This window comes from Pecten maximus, chromosome 5, assembly GCF_902652985.1.
Source record: "Pecten maximus chromosome 5, xPecMax1.1, whole genome shotgun sequence".
NCBI classification, from domain to species: domain Eukaryota; kingdom Metazoa; phylum Mollusca; class Bivalvia; order Pectinida; family Pectinidae; genus Pecten; species Pecten maximus.
In genome coordinates, this window is record NC_047019.1 from 4,110,465 (window position 1) to 4,128,675 (window position 18,211).

Sequence of the window (18,211 nt, forward strand, 5' to 3'; positions counted from 1 at the left end):
CAAAGGATGTTTCTGACCATATTGGGTTCAAATCCATTCATAACTTTATGACTAGTAGCGATTTGAAGGAATTACCTCTATTTCCCCATTAGGCCCCGCCCCTTTGGCCCCTTGGGGGGTCAGAGTCACCATTTATGCAAAATCTGTTCCCCTTCCCCAAAGGATGTTTCTGACCATATTGGGTTCAAATCCATTCATAACTTTATGACTAGTAGCGATTTAAAGGAATTGCCTTAATTTCCCCATTGGGCCCCACCCCTCAGGCCCCTTGGGGGTCAGAGTCACCATTTATGCAAAATCTGATCCCCTTCCCTGAAGGATGTTTCTGACCAAATTGGGTTCAAATCCATTCATAACTTTATGACTAGTAGCGATTTGAAGGAATTACCTCTATTTCCCCATTAGGCCCCGCCCCTTTGGACCCTTGGGGGTCAGAGTAACCATTTATGCAAAATCTGTTCCCCTTCCCCAAAGGATGTTTCTGACCAAATTGGGTTCAAATCCATTCATAACTTTATGACTAGTAGCGATTTGAAGGAATTACCTCTATTTCCCCATTAGGCCCCGCCCCTTTGGCCCCTTGGGGGTCAGAGTCACCATTTATGCAAAATCTGTTCCCCTTCCCCAAAGGATGTTTCGGACCAAATTGGGTTCAAATCCATTCATAACTTTATGACTAGTAGCGATTTAAAGGAATTGCCTCAATTTCCCCTATTGGACCCCGCCCCTCAGGCCCCTTGGGGGTCAGAGTCACCATTTATGCAAAATCTTATCCCCTTCTGCCAAGGATGTTTCTGACCAAATTTGGTCAAAATCCAATAAGAACTTTTTGACTAGTAGCGATTTGAAGCAAATGTTGACGGACGGACGACGGACACCGGACACCGGACGACGGACGACGGACGCCGCACCATGGCATAAGCTCACCGGACCTTCGGTCCAGGTGAGCTAAAAATACAAATCATCAATTTCATCAAATAACATTATTATGAATTATAATTTAGAAATTATATATTTATATTTTTGAAATCAATACAAGACAATTTTCAGAGTCATGTCATGTTTTGTGCCTTGTAATGTATCTGAAGTTTATATATTTATATACAGTGTGCATTGTTTACATGTACACATTCTCGATATAAACAAATAAGGAATTTACTTATACATGTAGATAAAATGTGGCGAATGAAAATTAAATCACTGCAATAAAAACATTGATTACGTAATTTTTTTATTCTTTTATTTCTAACTTCTCATACTGAACACAGTGTTATATTTATCGTAGAAAACAAGTTACTCGCACACCAACCAATTCACCTTACATACTAGTTGACTACCTTGCATACAGACCTACAATTTTACTTCAGACTTTTATGGGGCATTTCTGTATTAAAGGAGGCCTTTTAATGCCATACACATAAACACCTGTTATAATGCCATACTGTTACTTGCAAATGCTCCCTACTTTGAAGAGGTACTCTTGCTTTTTTTCTCAATCTAGGCATAAATCATCAGTAACATTTATAATTTGAAGTTGAAAATATGTTTTTTGAGGTGTAAGTTTGTCAAAAGTACATCTATAAAATTACCGTTGTGAGGCTTGAAGTAGTGAACAAGTGTAATTTTGCCTCTAGAAATGTGTAAACCTTTGCAAGTATGCAATATGAGAAGGTCTCTTGTCAATTTCTCTAAAATCTACTCAAATTGTTTAACAGGTATAGACTAAGGTATTAATTTTCATATATGTAATTTGTAAATAATAGCTGTTTTATATCCACAAATTTATTTTAAAATTCATTAAAAAAATATTTAAAATGAGCCAACTCAAAACACTGAAACGTAAATTTTTTGATTAATTATAGAAATGTAACTTTGAGTGTTTAAAAATTCCAAACAGAACATAAAATCGTCAGAATTTTGGACAAATTATTTCATGTCACAAAATGTCTTGATAACCTCAAATAAAAACCTACTGTTGTCTTTCTGTTTTGTGCTAAAGGGTTTCTGACCGTTTCTGTTTAATAATTTAGTCTTCATATAATGAAATTTGCAAAGAAATCATATGATTTCTCATATTTCAATGCATTAATGACAATTTGAGAATTTGAACTTTTCATAATAACATAACATTTTTCACTACATTTTTTTCATAACCTGCAGATCTGTGCATTATGCACTCAAAGATAGGATTATCACTTAAGTTTAAAAGTAGTACCTCCAATCTAGATAATATATCACCTACTATCTCCAAATCTTACAATAAATGTACTGTCATAAAAATCTCTCATCAACTTTCCTGATTTGTTATGAATCCTCATACTTATTCCATTCGTACAGCCTTCAAATCACCACACTTATCATTCAAACAAAATAAAAGTAACAGACATCATATCAAATTATACACCGATTGATTAAGACGATGCTGAAAGTTCAGATCAATCTCACAAAACATTTAAATTGATGAAGATGATGCTGAAAGCTTAGATCATTCTCACAAAATGTTTACATTGATGAAGATGATGTCGAGAGTTCTGATCAATCAATCTCACAAAACATTTAGATTGATGAAGATGCTGAAAATTTAGATCCACCTCACAAAACATTTATATCAATGGCTATGATGTTGAAATTTCAGTTTTTGAAAACAGATTATCAGAATTGACGATTGCGCAGATGATCAGTATGGACGATTTCGACGGGGAGGAGGGCCGCCTCCACCCCTGGGTGGGGTTACGGCGATATCTAGGTAGTCACCAATCTGAAATCTCTTCGAGGTCAAGGATTGGCCGTCATCCTGACCACGATGTCCGGCACATGTTGTGCCAATCTCTCGCATTCTGTACACAGGAGTCCGAGGGTCGGGATAAACAATGGCAAAGTCAAAAAATGTTCCCTTTCTTCTGGCATCTGGATTCACTTCCTTTACTAAGCTGGTCAGTTCCTTCAACGTGGCATCCATCCTTTAGATAAAAAAAAAAACAACGTATTGAAGCATATATTGAACAAGAGCTGTTGGAGAACAGCATAGCTCGTCTCGCAAATGTTTGTCAATAAATAATTAAAATATATCAATTGGAATGGTTTCGCAAATTGCATTGATAGTATTTATATTGTTTACTTAATCAGATTGTGTTTTGTGAATTCATGCAATTTTCAAAACCATACCAATTTATATATATATAAATTATTTATTGACAAACATTCGGGAGACAAGCTATGCTGTTGTAGATTAAATGAATATATTAAATACAAATGTTATTGCTTTTGGACATATTTCTTCAATTTTTTGATAAAATATTATCCTTATGAGAGTTGTCTCCCTTGAAAAATGTGGACCGGTATAAATTGTCTAATGTGAGCATTTTCACATTGTTTTATTTTCAGTTTCACTCCCAGAAGGGATAGTGTAACTCCAAAGGGACTCTTTTAACCAAATATCAGCACCCTAGTACAATCATAAAGTGATGTGTTAATAGCTTTCAACATTTGCACAAAAATTTTAAAAAATCTGTTTTTCCCCCAAAGAATATTTCAGTTTAACTCAGGCAAGGGATAGTTTAACCCTCACAGGGAACCTAATACCATGTATTACTATGCCTTTCAACACTCACAACATGAACTTAACACAAAGTCCAAAGATTTAAAAACAAAAACAAAAAAACACAGATTTAAAAAGAAAAAATCCAATTTATTTAAAGTTTTACTCCAGGAAGGGATTGTCTTACTCCATAGGGACTCTATTGCCAAATATCAGCACCCTAGTACAATTATAAAGTGATGTATTAAAACCTCTTAACACTTGCACCAAAAACTTAACGCAGAAATATTCTAAGTCCAAAAATTTGAAAAATCTGGGTTTCTTTTCAAAAAAATCTTGAAGTTTAACTCTGGCAGGGGATAGTCTAACCCAAGAGGGAGTCTATTACCAATTATCAGCACCCTAGTACAATTATAAAGTGATGTATTAATACCTTTCAACACTTGCACCAAAAACTTAATGCAGAAATATTCTAAGTCCAAAAATTCGAAAATTCTGTTTTTTTCCTCAAAAAATCTTTTAGTTTAACTCCAGCAGGGGATCCGATAGTTTAACTCCAGAGGGACTCTATTGCCAATTATCAGCACCCTAGTACAATTATAAAGTGATGTATTAATACCTATGCCTTTCAACACTTGCACCAAAAACTTAACATTAGAAAAACCCAGCTTATCATCAAACAGTCTTTGACCTAACAAGGGCCCAATGGGCCCTGAATCGCTCACCTGCTAACCAGTGATCCTTTTAGTACATAAACACAATTAAGAACAGATGTATCAGAGACCAAATATAAGATCTCAGGGTCTCGCCATTTTTTAAAAGGTGTAGATCATATTTTTAACTATTTACACAAAATTCCTAGCCTTCACCTAAGCATATGCATGTTACAAGCCAAATATCAGGTCTCTGGACATTTTCGTTATTAAAATTAGATCATAGAAATATTTTAGTGCAGCTGACCCATGTTATCTTGAATGAAGGTCCAGGTCATCCTTTCGAACGAACTTGGTAGTCCTTCATCCAAGCATCCTACATGAATAATATCAAGTCTCTGTAATGTGCCTGCTGGTTATTTAGAAGTTATTTGAAGATTTTAGCCTATTTGACCCATGTGACCTTGAATAAAGGTCAAGATCACTAATTTGAACAAACTTGGTAGTCCTTCATCCAAGCATCCTAAATAACCAATATCAAGTCCCTAACAGTGCTAGTTGGTTATTGCAAAGAAGTCGTTTAAACATTTCAGCCAACTTGACCCCTGTGACCTTGAATGAAGGTCCAAGTCATTCAATTGTACAAACTTGGTAGCCCTTAACCCCAGCCTGCTACAGGCCTTATATGAAGTCCTTGGGTCTCTTGGATATTGAGGAGAAGTTGTTTAAAGATTTTAGCCGATTCGACCAATGTGACCTTTGAACAAACTTGGTAGCCGTTCAGCCAAGCCTGCTAAAGACCCAATATCAAGTCTCTGGGCACCTTGGTTATTGAAAAGTCATATAAAATTTTTAGCCTATTTGACCCCTGTGACCTTGAATGTGAGTCAAGGTCATTCATTTGAACAAACTTGATAGCCCTTCACCCCAGCATGCTACAGGACTAATATCAAGTCCGTTACCATACTATAAACTACTTTAAACCGGTAACTGTACATGATACAAACATATGACCTATATTTTGACTCCTCAGATTACATATTTCTAATTCTATAATTTCTTTAAAAGACCAATTGATCCATCTAGAAAGCTTTACTTTCAAAACAGAAAACATAACGCGGGACATTGTGAGATGGAAATTCTACGAATATTTCAAGTAGGAGCTTTCTTTCTTTGGTTAATAGTCAAGTTTGGGCAGACCATTGATATTTGATTGTAGGTCTTGTATTACCTGTTCATATAAACCTGTCTAAACCAAACAAATCCAGAAACACTACAGACCTTTAACTACAAAGTTCAGCTACGTACAGTTCTAGTATGTAAATTTAGCATTTAAATCTAAATATATTATACATTGTACTATGTAGATTGGTGTGTAGCTGTCAGTAGGCCTGGTCCAATATAATCAAAGATAAGAATTTTCTGGAATCGTCCATATCAAAGTTTACCATTTAACTTTAAATTACTTTGTATTTGTTTATATACCCGGTACCTATCTCATTCCTAAAATAACACCTTCAGGCACATGTATTTCTTTAGCGACAGAATGAAAAGAAATAAAAACATATTTTGAAATGTAGATCAACTTGCAAGGTGCACCCACAAGCCAACGAACAAAAGACTGCACCTCACAAGTCTGAATGTGTCCTTATGTCTGTACAGCACAGACTAAACAAGGATAAAAACAATCATGATTTTGGAGAAGTGATTTGTATTAAACTACAATAACTCCTTGGTTGATTATACAACCTTGTGGTTACATAGATCTGTAATTGGAAATTTAACATTTAGTCTGTCAGAGTTAAAATTAAACAGAACTTCTTTTTTTCAACCTAATTTCTGCAGGTTATTTAAGGTCAAAATGAACTAAAATCTTATCACCAAATAGGCACTGTTTAGAAGAAAAATATTTCTTGGGAATTTGCATACAGCAAATCAAATACATAGAAAAAATTATGATTAGACAATTTCTATCCAACCAATAGCATGTACAATATTTTATGTAGAATTTGCAGGGTCATGATGTGACCAAAATGTTCAGAAAGAAAATATTAACCCGATACTACATATTGTGTAAAACCAGGAAAATCTTCTAGAGGATGCTGTTTACACACAAAGATTAACTTTGGCAAAATTGGCTGATTATAAACAGTACAATATTGATGCTTCAAATAAAATTAGTTTCAATCATTCTATTTCAGGACTGGATAAAAGTTACATTTAATGATTCCTTTAAATATAAAAATTTGCAACAATATGAATAAGGGAAAATTTTTCAACAAAATAATCACAAGAAGACAAATTAATTTCTAACTTTAAACAAGAGGCCCATGGGGCCTGAATCGCTCACCTGGTTGGATTAGACCAAATGTCAAAATAATGTTCATACTCAATTTGTTTTATTTGTAAATCTCTAACAATGCTATATATAGTTATAGTGTGGGAATCCGAATAGCTTTAAAGATTAAAGAAGTCCAGACTCTCTAAGGTCTGAAAGACCTCAAGAATTGTTTTTAGAACATGCATTCATCACTTTATGACTAGTAGCGATTTAAAGGAATTAACTATAACTCCCCTATTGGGCCCCGCCCCTTTAGGGTCAAAGTCACCATTTATGCAAAATCTGTTCCCCTTCCCCAAGGATGTTTCTGACCAAATTGGGTTCAAATCCATTCATAACTTTATGACTAGTAGCGATTTAAAGGAATTACCTCTATTTCCCCTATAGGGCCCCACCCCTTTGGCCCCTCGGGGGTCAGAGTCACCATTTATGCAAAATCTGTTTCCCTTCTGCCAAGGATGCTTCTGAACAATTGGGTTCAAATCCATTTATAACTTGATGACTAGTAGTGATTTAAAGGAATTACCTCTATTTCCCCTATTGGGCCCCGCCCATTTGGCCCCTTTGGGGTCAGAGTCACCATTTATGCAAAATATGTTCCCCTTTCCCCAAGGATGTTTCTGACCAAATTGGGTTCAAGTCCATTCATAACTTTATGACTAGTAGCGATTTAAAGGAATTACCTCTATTTCCCCTATTGGGCCCTGCCCCTTTGGCCCAATAGGGGTCAGAATCACCATTTATGCAAAATCTGTTCCCCTTCCCCCGAGGATGTTTCTGACTAAATTGGGTTCAAATCCATTCATAACTTTATGACAAGTAGCGATTTAAAGGAATTACCTCTATTTCCCCTATTGGGCCCCGCCCCTTTTGCCCCTTTTGGGTCAGAACCACCATTTATGCAAAATCTGTTCCCCTTCCCCCAAGGATGTCTCTGACCAAATTGGGTTCAAATGCATTCACAACTTTATGACTAGTAGCGATTTAAAGGAATTGCCCCTATTTCCCCTATTGGGCCCGCCCCTCCGGCCCCTGGGGGTTCAGAGCCACCATTTATGCAAATTCTGATCCCCTTCCGCCAAGGATGTTTCTGACCAAATTTGGTAAAAATCCAATAAGAACTTTTTGACTAGTAGCGATTTGAAGCAAATGTTGACGGACGGACGGACGACGGACGCCGCGCCGTGACATAAGGCAACAGGGTGCACTTCATAAAACCATGTACAAAAAAAAGTTTCTGTGTGAAATATGGATGGATTTTATAAATTTTTCCCCCCTTCATTTACATACCTTTTTGCTGGGAAAACAATCCAGTCCTTGGTTAAAAGACTTAGATTATAATGTCAGATCACTGAAGTAAGGAACTTTTTATGTTTTCAATTACATGTAGCTCACCTGGGAGGGGGGTGCTTATAGGCAAGTGTGCTTAATTGGTTAAATAAATATCGATGGAAAAGAGAGAATATATATAACAAACAAGAGGCCCATGGGGCCTGCATCGCTCACCTGGTTGGATTAGGCCAAATGTCAAAATAATGTTCATATTCAATTTGTTTTATTTGTTAATCTCTAACAATGCTATATATGGTTATAGTGTGGGAATCCAAACTGCTTTAAAGATTAATGAAGTCCTGACTCTCTAAGGTCTGAAAGACCTCAAGAATTGCTTTTAGAACATGCATTCCTCACTTTATGACTAGTAGTGATTCAAAGGAATTACCTCTATTTCACCTATTGGGCCCCGCCCCTTTGGCCCCTCGGGGGTCAGAGTCACCATTTATGCAAAATCTGTTCTTCTTCCCCCAAGGATGTTTCTAATTAAATTGGGTTCAAATCTATTCATAACTTTATGATAAGTAGCGATTTAAAATAATTACCCCTATTTCCCCTATTGGGCCCCGCCCCTTTCGGGTCAGAGTTACCATTTATGCAATATCTCTTCCCCTTCCCCCAAGGATGTTTCTGACCAAATTGGGTTCAAATCCATTCATAACTTAATAACTAGTAGCGATTTAAAGGAATTACCTCTATTTCCCCTATTGGGCCCCGCCCTTTTGGCCCCTTTGGGGTCAGAGTCACCATTTATGCAAAATCTGTTCTTCTTCCCCCAAGGATGTTTCTGACCAAATTGGGTTCAAATCCATTCATAACTTTATGACTAGTAGCGATTCAAAGGAATTACCTCTATTTCACCTATTGGGCCCCGCCCTTTTGGCCCCTCGGGGGTCAGAGTCACCATTTATGCACAATCTGTTCCCCTTCCACCAAGGATGTTTCTGACCAAATTGGGTTCAAATCCATTCATAATTTTATGACAAGTAGCGATTTAAAGGAATTACCTCTATTTCCCCTATTGGGCCCCGCCCCTTTGGCCCCTCTGGGGTCAGAGCTACCATTTATGCAAAATCTGTTCCCCTTCCCCAAAGGATGCTTCTGACCAACTTGGGTTCAAATCCATTCAAATCTTTATGACTAGTAGCGATTTAAAGGAATTACCTCTATTTCCCCTATTGGGCCCCGCCCCTTTGGCCCCTTTGCGGTCAGAGTCACCATTTATGCAAAATCTGTTCTTCTTCCCCGAAGGATGTTTCTGACCAAATTGGGTTCAAATCCATTCATAACTTTATGACTAGTAGTGATTCAAAGGAATTACCTCTATTTCCCCTATTGGGCCCCGCATCTTTGGCCCCTCGGGGGTCAGAGTCACCATTTATGCAAAATCTGTTTCCCTTCCCCCAAGGATGTTTCTGACCAAATTGGGTTCAAATCCATTTATAACTTTATGACAAGTAGCGATTTAAAGGAATTACCTCTATTTCCCCTATTGGGCCCCGTCCCTTTGGCCCCTCGGGGGTCAGAGTCACCATTTATGCAAAATCTGTTCCCCTTCTCCCAAGGATGTTTCTGACCAAATTGGGTTCAAATCCATTCATAACTTAACAACTAGTAGCGATTTAAAGGAATTACCTCTATTTCCCCTAATGGGCCTGCCCTTTTGGCCCCTCTGGGGTCAGAGTCACCATTTATGCAAAATCTGTTCCCCTTCTGCCAAGGATGTTTCTGACCAAATTGGGTTCAAATCCATTCATAACTTAACAACTAGTAGCGATTTAAAGGAATTACCTCTATTTCCCCTATTGGGCCCCGTCCCTTTGGCCCCTCTGGGGTCAGAGTCACCATTTATGCAAAATCTGTTCCCCTTCCCCCAAGGATGTTTCTGACCAAATTGGGTTCAAATCCATTCAAATCTGTATGACTAGTAGTGATTTAAAGGAATTACCTCTATTTCCCCTTTTGGGCCCCGCCCCTTTGGCCCCTTTGGGGTCAGAGTCACCATTTACGCAAAATCTGTTCTTCTTCCCCCAAGGATGTTTCTAATTAAATTGGGTTCAAATCCATTCATAACTTTATGATTAGTAGCGATTTAAAATAATTACCCCTATTTCCCCTATTGGGCCCCGCCCCTTTGGGGTCAGAGTCACCATTTATGCAATATCTCTTCCCCTTCCCCCAAGGATGTTTCTGACCAAATTGGGTTCAAATCCATTCATAACTTAATAACTAGTAGCGATTTAAAGGAATTACCTCTATTTCCCCTATTGGGCCCCGCCCCTTTGGCCCCTTTGGGGTCAGAGTCACCATTTATGCAAAATCTGTTCTTCTTCCCCCAAGGATGTTTCTGACCAAATTGGGTTCAAATCCATTCATAACTTTATGACTAGTAGCGATTCAAAGGAATTACCTCTATTTCACCTATTGGGCCCCGCCCTTTTGGCCCCTCGGGGGTCAGAGTCACCATTTATGCACAATCTGTTCCCCTTCCACCAAGGATGTTTCTGACCAAATTGGGTTCAAATCCATTCATAATTTTATGACAAGTAGCGATTTAAAGGAATTACCTCTATTTCCCCTATTGGGCCCCGCCCCTTTGGCCCCTCTGGGGTCAGAGCTACCATTTATGCAAAATCTGTTCCCCTTCCCCAAAGGATGCTTCTGACCAACTTGGGTTCAAATCCATTCAAATCTTTATGACTAGTAGCGATTTAAAGGAATTACCTCTATTTCCCCTATTGGGCCCCGCCCCTTTGGCCCCTTTGCGGTCAGAGTCACCATTTATGCAAAATCTATTCTTCTTCCCCCAAGGATGTTTCTGACCAAATTGGGTTCAAATCCATTCATAACTTTATGACTAGTAGTAGTGATTCAAAGGAATTACCTCTATTTCCCCTATTGGGCCCCGCCCCTTTGGCCCCTCGGGGGTCAGAGTCACCATTTATGCAAAATCTGTTCCCCTTCCCCCAAGGATGTTTCTGACCAAATTGGGTTCAAATCCATTCATAACTTTATGACAAGTAGCGATTTAAAGGAATTACCTCTATTTCCCCTATTGGGCCCCGCCCCTTTGGCCCCTCAGGGGTCAGAGTCACCATTTATGCAAAATCTGTTCCCCTTCTCCCAAGGATGTTTCTGACCAAATTGGGTTCAAATCCCTTCATAACTTAACAACTAGTAGCGATTTAAAGGAATTACCTCTATTTCCCCTAATGGGCCCCGCCCTTTTGGCCCCTCTGGGGTCAGAGTCACCATTTATGCAAAATCTGTTCCCCTTCTGCCAAGCATGTTTCTGACCAAATTCGGTTCAAATCCATTCATAACTTGATGCCTAGTAGCGCTTTAAAGGAATTACCTCTATTTCCCCTATTGGGCCCCGTCCCTTTGGCCCCTCCGGGGTCAGAGCTACCATTTATGCAAAATCTGTTCCCCTTCCCCCAAGGATGTTTCTGACCAAATTGGGTTCAAATCCATTCATAACTTTATGACTAGTAGCGATTTAAAGGAATTACCTCTATTTCCCCTATTGGGCCCCGCCCCTTTGGCCCTTCGGGGGTCAGAGTCACCATTTATGCAAAATCTGTTCCCCTTCTGCCAAGGATGTTTCTGGCCGAATTTGGTCAAAATCCAATAAGAACTTTTTGACTAGTAGCGATTTGAAGCAAATGTTGACGGACGACGGACGGACGGACGACGGACGGACGGACCGACGGACGGACGACGGACGCTGCGCCATGACATAAGCTCACCGGACCTTCGGTCCAGGTGAGCTAAAAATGGATTTAAAATTTATATGGTAACACAATTTCATAGCAAAACTACAGGGGTCTTCTTCTGGTTAGTATTAACTCTTTCCGTACTCACGACGACTACACACGTCACAAAAACGTGCTCTTGTATCCTTCATGACGACTACACACGCCGTAATTAACATGCCTTCAATCCTTTGTGACGACTCAAATCATCGGAAAACATCAGGAAAAATGTTGATATTACTTGCTTGTTCAGCATAGTCATACGAAGGAATTGACACGGAAATGATGTTTTTAAGAAATAATAAGCAATGTAAATATTGTATTGATGAATTATTTTACGTACCAGAAGCATATTCATTCGTTAAGATTGTCTATTTCAAAGAATTCTGCCGGTTCATGCCGCGGTTGTTTACATAGCTACAAAATGGCGGCCTCAAATTTACTTTCGTTTTCTGCGAGATTATGGAGGTGTTAAACACAATAAAGTTATTAAAAACGATAGAATATATATAATTGAGTAACCTTTATCATCAAAATAATTATGAAATATGTAAAATATTTTTATACAACGAAAAAACAATGTTTTGGCTGCATGATTACTTGCACACGTGTGACACATGTGCCAATCAACATGTCATTTCCCGCGATTCTGCCTGTTGATTTCGCCGTATTTCAAAGGAAAAATTGGGTAAAAGAGTTTCTGTACTCAATACTCGTCCCATACGATAATTTTCATTTAATATTTAAAAAAGCATCACGCAACAGTAAAAGATTGTTTTATCGACGTCTGATGTGATAGCCATATGCTCCAATACACAAAGGACCTACCCAGCATTCACTTCTGGTAGCGACCGCGAAATTTGAATGAGTACGTATAAAGAGTTAATAGGAAAAAAATTAGCCTCGATCTACTCTTACTTTATCATCAAGGTGTAACCCTCGAGGATCTACGATCGATGCATTGACTGTGGAACGGAATTGAGTGAGTATTGTTTATAGGGCTGTACATGTCGACCAATCAGATTGCCTCCCTGCATACTGCTAAAATAATATACATCCGTTCTACATGTAGCTATCGCGATCACTTTTCATCCACCTTCTCATCTTTAAATCATTGTCACTAACAAAAGAATAACATGCCTTCATATTTAAGGATTCTATACCAAAGTATGTTACTGAACTTTATGTGATTTGATATTTTAATCGGAATCAGAGACCTATATACTAGGGATTCGCAACAAGCTCTTTGGCTTACCAAACGTCACCGCCGAGCGGAAGTTCGGGTAATTTATCCCATAGTGCATTGCTGCTCCTACTGTTTAGACGCCATATTGAAGGTACGCCTGAAACACGGTCAGCTTTATGACAGCTCATAGAAGACTATTGTCCGATAACAAATCACGGGAATCAAACGTAAGTGCAATTATTTTTATGTAAACTGGTGTTTCAAACGTATTCCGTCGTACTTTATGTTCGGAAGACTGCACATGTGACCGTTCTTTTCACGGCGATTACCACGCTGGTTAGCTTATGTCTGGTGTTAAAGACGATGCTACATGGTTTCAGTTTATATAATTTACTCCTTTTTTATTTATTGACCAATTTCAAAATGGTTTTCAAATAATTGTTGCTCGGTAGTTACTCTATCGCGTTTAGTCAAATTTGTTGTGTAATTCATTGTGAATATTTAGTTATTGCCCAGTGAAAATAAGTAAACAAAACAAATTATGGTTATACTGAGAATGGCTGGTGTTAAGGACAGTGCTACATGGTTTCAGTTTATATTATTAACTCCTTTTTTATTTTTTGACCAATTTCAAAATGGTTTTCAAATAATTGTTGCTCGATAGTTACTGTATCGCGTTTAGTCAAATTTGTTGTGTAATTCATTGTGAATATTTAGTTATTGCCAAGTGAAAATAAGTAAACAAAACAAATTATGGTTATACTGTGAATGGCTGGTGTTAAGGACAGTGCTACATGGTTTCAGTTTATATTATTAACTCCTTTTTTATTTATTGACCAATTTCAAAATGGTTTTCAAATAATTGTTGCTCGGTAGTTACTCTATCGCGTTTAGTCAAATTTGTTGTGTAATTCATTGTGAATATTTAGTTATTGCCCAGTGAAAATAAGTAAACAAAACAAATTATGGTTATACTGTGAATGGCTGGTGTTAAGGACAGTGCTACATGGTTTCAGTTTATATAATTAACTCCTTTTTTATTTATTGACCAATTTCAAAATGGTTTTCAAATAATTGTTGCTCGGTAGTTACTCTATCGCGTTTAGTCAAATTTGTTGTGTAATTCATTGTCTTTAATATCATATTTATAATTAGATTAGTGATTTGATAGCTATAATCTGTAGAATTTTATATAGTATAAGCATGACTTCTGTTAACATTGATCTCATGAATAATAAAGCCATTATTGAAAGAAATGCATTAATTGAAACTAATTGAAAAAAGCATTAATCAGTCTAATGTAAATTAAATTAAATATTATACTTTTTGTAAATTATTTAGTGTTTCAAAACAGATATTTGATACAGAATTGCAGGGATTGATCGAGGAATGAGTGTGTTGGAATATAATAGCTATGATCTAACAGCAGTTAAGACTGCAACATGATATCTTTTGCACATAGCAAAACATTAAATACTGCGGTATATATTTTATTGTATTGTGTGGGAAATTAATAAAATCAAAAGGTTGTATATATATATTTTTCCCCATTATGACCACTATATATACCCCCACCCACCCTTTGGGGCATTGATCACACCTCACCTTTGATAAAAACATTAACACCTGGTCATGGGGCATCTCCTAATAAACTCAAAGGGGGGTCCATTCAGAATATATGTAGAGTATATACCTGTATGTACCTGTACTTCTGGGTCTACAGAAAAAAAAATATTGTCATGGTGATCACCTGGGCTCCCCCACTCCATCCAAACCATAGGGACATTGACCACACCTTTATTACCTTTGAGATATACATGAATCAACAGGTGTGTCACATTGTCAACACCTGTCCTGAGGCTGGCCATGTCCATCTCCCCAAAATACTAGAGTTCACTAAAGGCATGCTGTGCAGTATACAATCTAAATATTTACCTGTACTCGGGAAGACAAAAATCCCTCAGGTGTGTCCTCATTCCCTAATTAAACTTAAATGAGTCCATTCATATTTAGATATATATGTTTTTAGGTTAATTTTGAATTTACGAATCTGTTTAATCAACATTTGGGGTATATGAATTTACTGCAGGGTATTTGAAATTTGAATGTTTCAAATTTAAATCTTATAGAAGCTTCTCTGCCTATTCTATACCATAATGTATCAATACTTATTAAACTTGATTTTTTTTTTCAGAATGCCAAAGAAGAAAAGATCTACCATTGGTACATGACCTAAGTACTATCAAAGTTTTCAATACTAAATAATAAAATATTATCAATCATCAAACATGACAGTTTTTTTTTTTTTTTTTTTCATTTTACTTAAGACTTTTGCTATAGCATTTGTCTAATAAACAAGAAATATCTCTAAAAAAAGATAAAAGGCATAGTTTTAATGCTGGTTTTTATACTGTAAAACTGCTGGTGAAATAAATCAACGAATCACTGGTCTAGTGGTGGGTGCAGATGAGCTCTATAAGGCCTATAGGTATACAAGATATATAACATTAAACAACTACAGATGTGTTACAGGAGAGTGTTATACATACATGTACATGAAAACTGTTCAATATAAAATTATCTACACTAATAAATTTTGTCTTTTGCAAGCCAAATATAGATATTACATGTAACCTAAATTTGACAACTCTCTAACATTATTAACAGATAATAGTTGGATTAATTTAAAAACAGAATGTCTTTTGTAGTAATATTGTTTTATACATTTTACCCTCAGACCTGTATATAATGGACATATCAAAAAAAATGAAACTCGCCCTCGATGTCACACAAATCACAATTGTTACAGGTTATATTTCTTTGGGTAATATTATTATGTCTACCTATTTCTATATTTAATTTGTGTGAGAATGCTCCACATACATTTATATTTAGTTTCTATAGGTTTAAAACTGTACACAGTGGCTATCTATCAGATATCGATATATAATCTACCTTTCGACGAACTAGATATCTGTTAACATGTTTTGTTTTGTAACATCGGTCAATCTCTGCTCAATGCTTTTAAAAACATAGTCTACTGGTGAATTAGAATAAAACATGTACTCAATACCTAAAGCGGCTAATTCATTCTTAATGTCACATATCCACACGTCATTCTCATTTACCATTTCATCAAGACATGTTTTCAATACCAGATTATCCGACTGTTTCACCAATATTTGAACACTCTTAATTTTCTCATAATAGTTAATGGTAATCTACCCAATTCACAGTAAACAGTCATTGCAAGTTGATTTAGGCACCTTATTAAATTAAGTATTTTTTTTTTACAGAATTTCTAATTTACACTTTCGACATCTGGTGCTTTATGAAATCCCCATATTTCCGATGCATAACGTAAAATACTATTTACATACGAATCAAAAATAAAACAATAAGTTTCTACATTCAAGCAATGATTTCTAAGAGAAGTTGTCAGAGAATTAAAATAAAGCTTTTCTGCCTTGTTCTGCAAAATGTTTTTGTGTTTTGTAAAACTTCCCATTGTAGTTGAACAGCATACCCAATAATTTAAAACTGTCAACAATTTCTATATTGTCATTATTTTTCATTATTATATTTCCATGGCTCATTATTTTTTATTTGTCCACAATTTCTAAACACCATGATTTTAGTTATATCAACATTGACCTCCAGATTCCATTTTATGGTATATGCATATACAGAATCCAACATAATTTGTAAATCTTCTGGGCAGTTAACAAATATATCCAAACATAATTTGTAAATCTTCTGGGCAGTTAACAAATAAAGCCATGTCGTCGGTATGTATACATTAGCAAGAAAAGATTAAGCATCTGTAATTCAATTCTTGGACAGTTGTCATTAATAAAGTGTATTTAGATACAAAGAAAATAACACAGGTGATTATATTTCCCCTTGTAAGAGTCCGGTATAATTAGGGAAGCACTGACTGAAGTCAGTATCACTATCGAAAATATAAGAATCGTCGTCAGTATATTTCTCTATATCATCTAAATTTAGATCATCGTCTAATGGCAGAAAATCGGACGACATTTTCCATGTGTTTCTATATGAATCTTTAACGGAAAAATGGTGCTTTTTTCGGTTAGACACTACTTAAATATCGTTGTTCACATCTGCCGATATACATTACAGTGCATAGGTATAACTATCGCCAGTATGAAGTTATCTCGGCCAAACGCGGTGACACATGTGCACAGACAGTCGTCGCCATCTCTCTGCACGGCACATGTCACTAATATAAACAACTCCGATATCCACCTATTGCGCAGCCGCAGCGCTTGGTCTCGCTAGATCTCGTGCTAAATATACCTCCGGTTATGAGAACAATAGGTGAGGTCGTGACTATGCGAGAAAAGCGGTTGTTGCGAGTCCCTAGTATATAGGTCTCTGTCGGAATTAACTTAAATTCAAAGTGAATCAAGAAGCTAACCCAGAATTCCAGATTTCCATTTGTTACACCTTGTTGAAGTAATAGTAGGGGCTAATATTTTTTTCTATTGATACTAACCCTGTGGCTAGACCTTACCTTTATGGATACAAAGATCAATAAGATGTTGAATGCAACTGCTACAAAATACATAGATGTCAACTTTCAATGAGTAAGGGAAAGAGGTTCAGTTTTCGACCCTAAATTAAAGATACACATTATCAGTACGCTTGTATTGTTCTAGATTTCAAAAATCCAATTAGTTCAAAAGCAAGTTTTGCTTAAAATATGTTGTTTACTTTTAATTAAGCTTAATGTTCATTCCTGAGACTTGAAATTTTGAACACTCTAAAAATCTTCCACACGGAACTTCCAAGAAGTTGCATGGCAAGAATGCAGATATATGAATGTTTATATCATTACCATGTGTAAATTTGTAGTTCGTTGGATGGTGTCTGACCACGTGCAAACTCGCTAAGTGGGTTGTGTCTTCCTGAACTACAAAACACCCTCAATAATAGTGGACATGTCTGAAAACAAGCAAATGAGTAATCATTTATTCATGTTTAAAACTAAATTTGATTCCATCAAGTAAATAATATACTTCATAACATAGTTTTTTTTATAGAAGACCTATACATAATATATCTATATAGACATGATAAATGTACGTGCATTATCATATGAACATAATCAGAATTATTTTATTTGTATGATTTTGTATGTCGAAATACAACCTCTTGTCAAGACTTGAGCTTGTGTTCTTCTGGAAGTAGTGTGTCCCCTTTTTACTAATGCAACATAAATAACAACATCTACACATTATACAGTGCATCGAAATAGCAAAAGAAAAGTACCTTTTCCCTATCAATCGGCTTTTCTGGTTCTTTTTGGTCTTCAACTACCATCGATTCTACGGTTGCCATGTTGCCGGAAATGTGAAAGGAGACGCGCGATAAGGGAAGTAA

At 36.6% G+C, this 18,211-nt stretch overlaps 1 protein-coding gene across 1 annotated transcript; it reads right to left on the reverse strand.

Annotated features, from left to right (window-relative positions):
• Window positions 1–1,214: 1,214 nt before the first annotated feature.
• LOC117326906 (histone deacetylase complex subunit SAP18-like) lies at window positions 1,215–18,209 on the reverse strand. Its single transcript, XM_033883707.1, has 3 exons — window positions 18,101–18,209; window positions 17,667–17,773; window positions 1,215–2,960 (listed from the first exon to the last, which is right to left on the reverse strand). The coding sequence occupies exons 1-3, from the start codon at window positions 18,167–18,169 to the stop codon at window positions 2,678–2,680; spliced, it is 459 nt and encodes a 152-aa protein (XP_033739598.1). The 5' UTR covers window positions 18,170–18,209; the 3' UTR covers window positions 1,215–2,677.
• Between the last annotated feature and the right edge of the window lie 2 nt (window positions 18,210–18,211).

What these genes read in the sequence shown, in the direction of transcription:
- LOC117326906 (XM_033883707.1), bottom strand. Translation starts at nt 18,169, where the DNA reads ATGGCAACCGTAGAATCGATGGTAGTTGAAGACCAAAAAGAACCAGAA. An exon ending in AGCCGATTGATAGGGAAAAG is followed by an intron (nt 17,774 to 18,100) that starts GTACTTTTCTTT and finishes GCTTGTTTTCAG; the next exon opens with ACATGTCCACTATTATTGAG. An exon ending in GAACTACAAATTTACACATG is followed by an intron (nt 2,961 to 17,666) that starts GTAATGATATAA and finishes TTTTATCTAAAG; the next exon opens with GATGGATGCCACGTTGAAGG.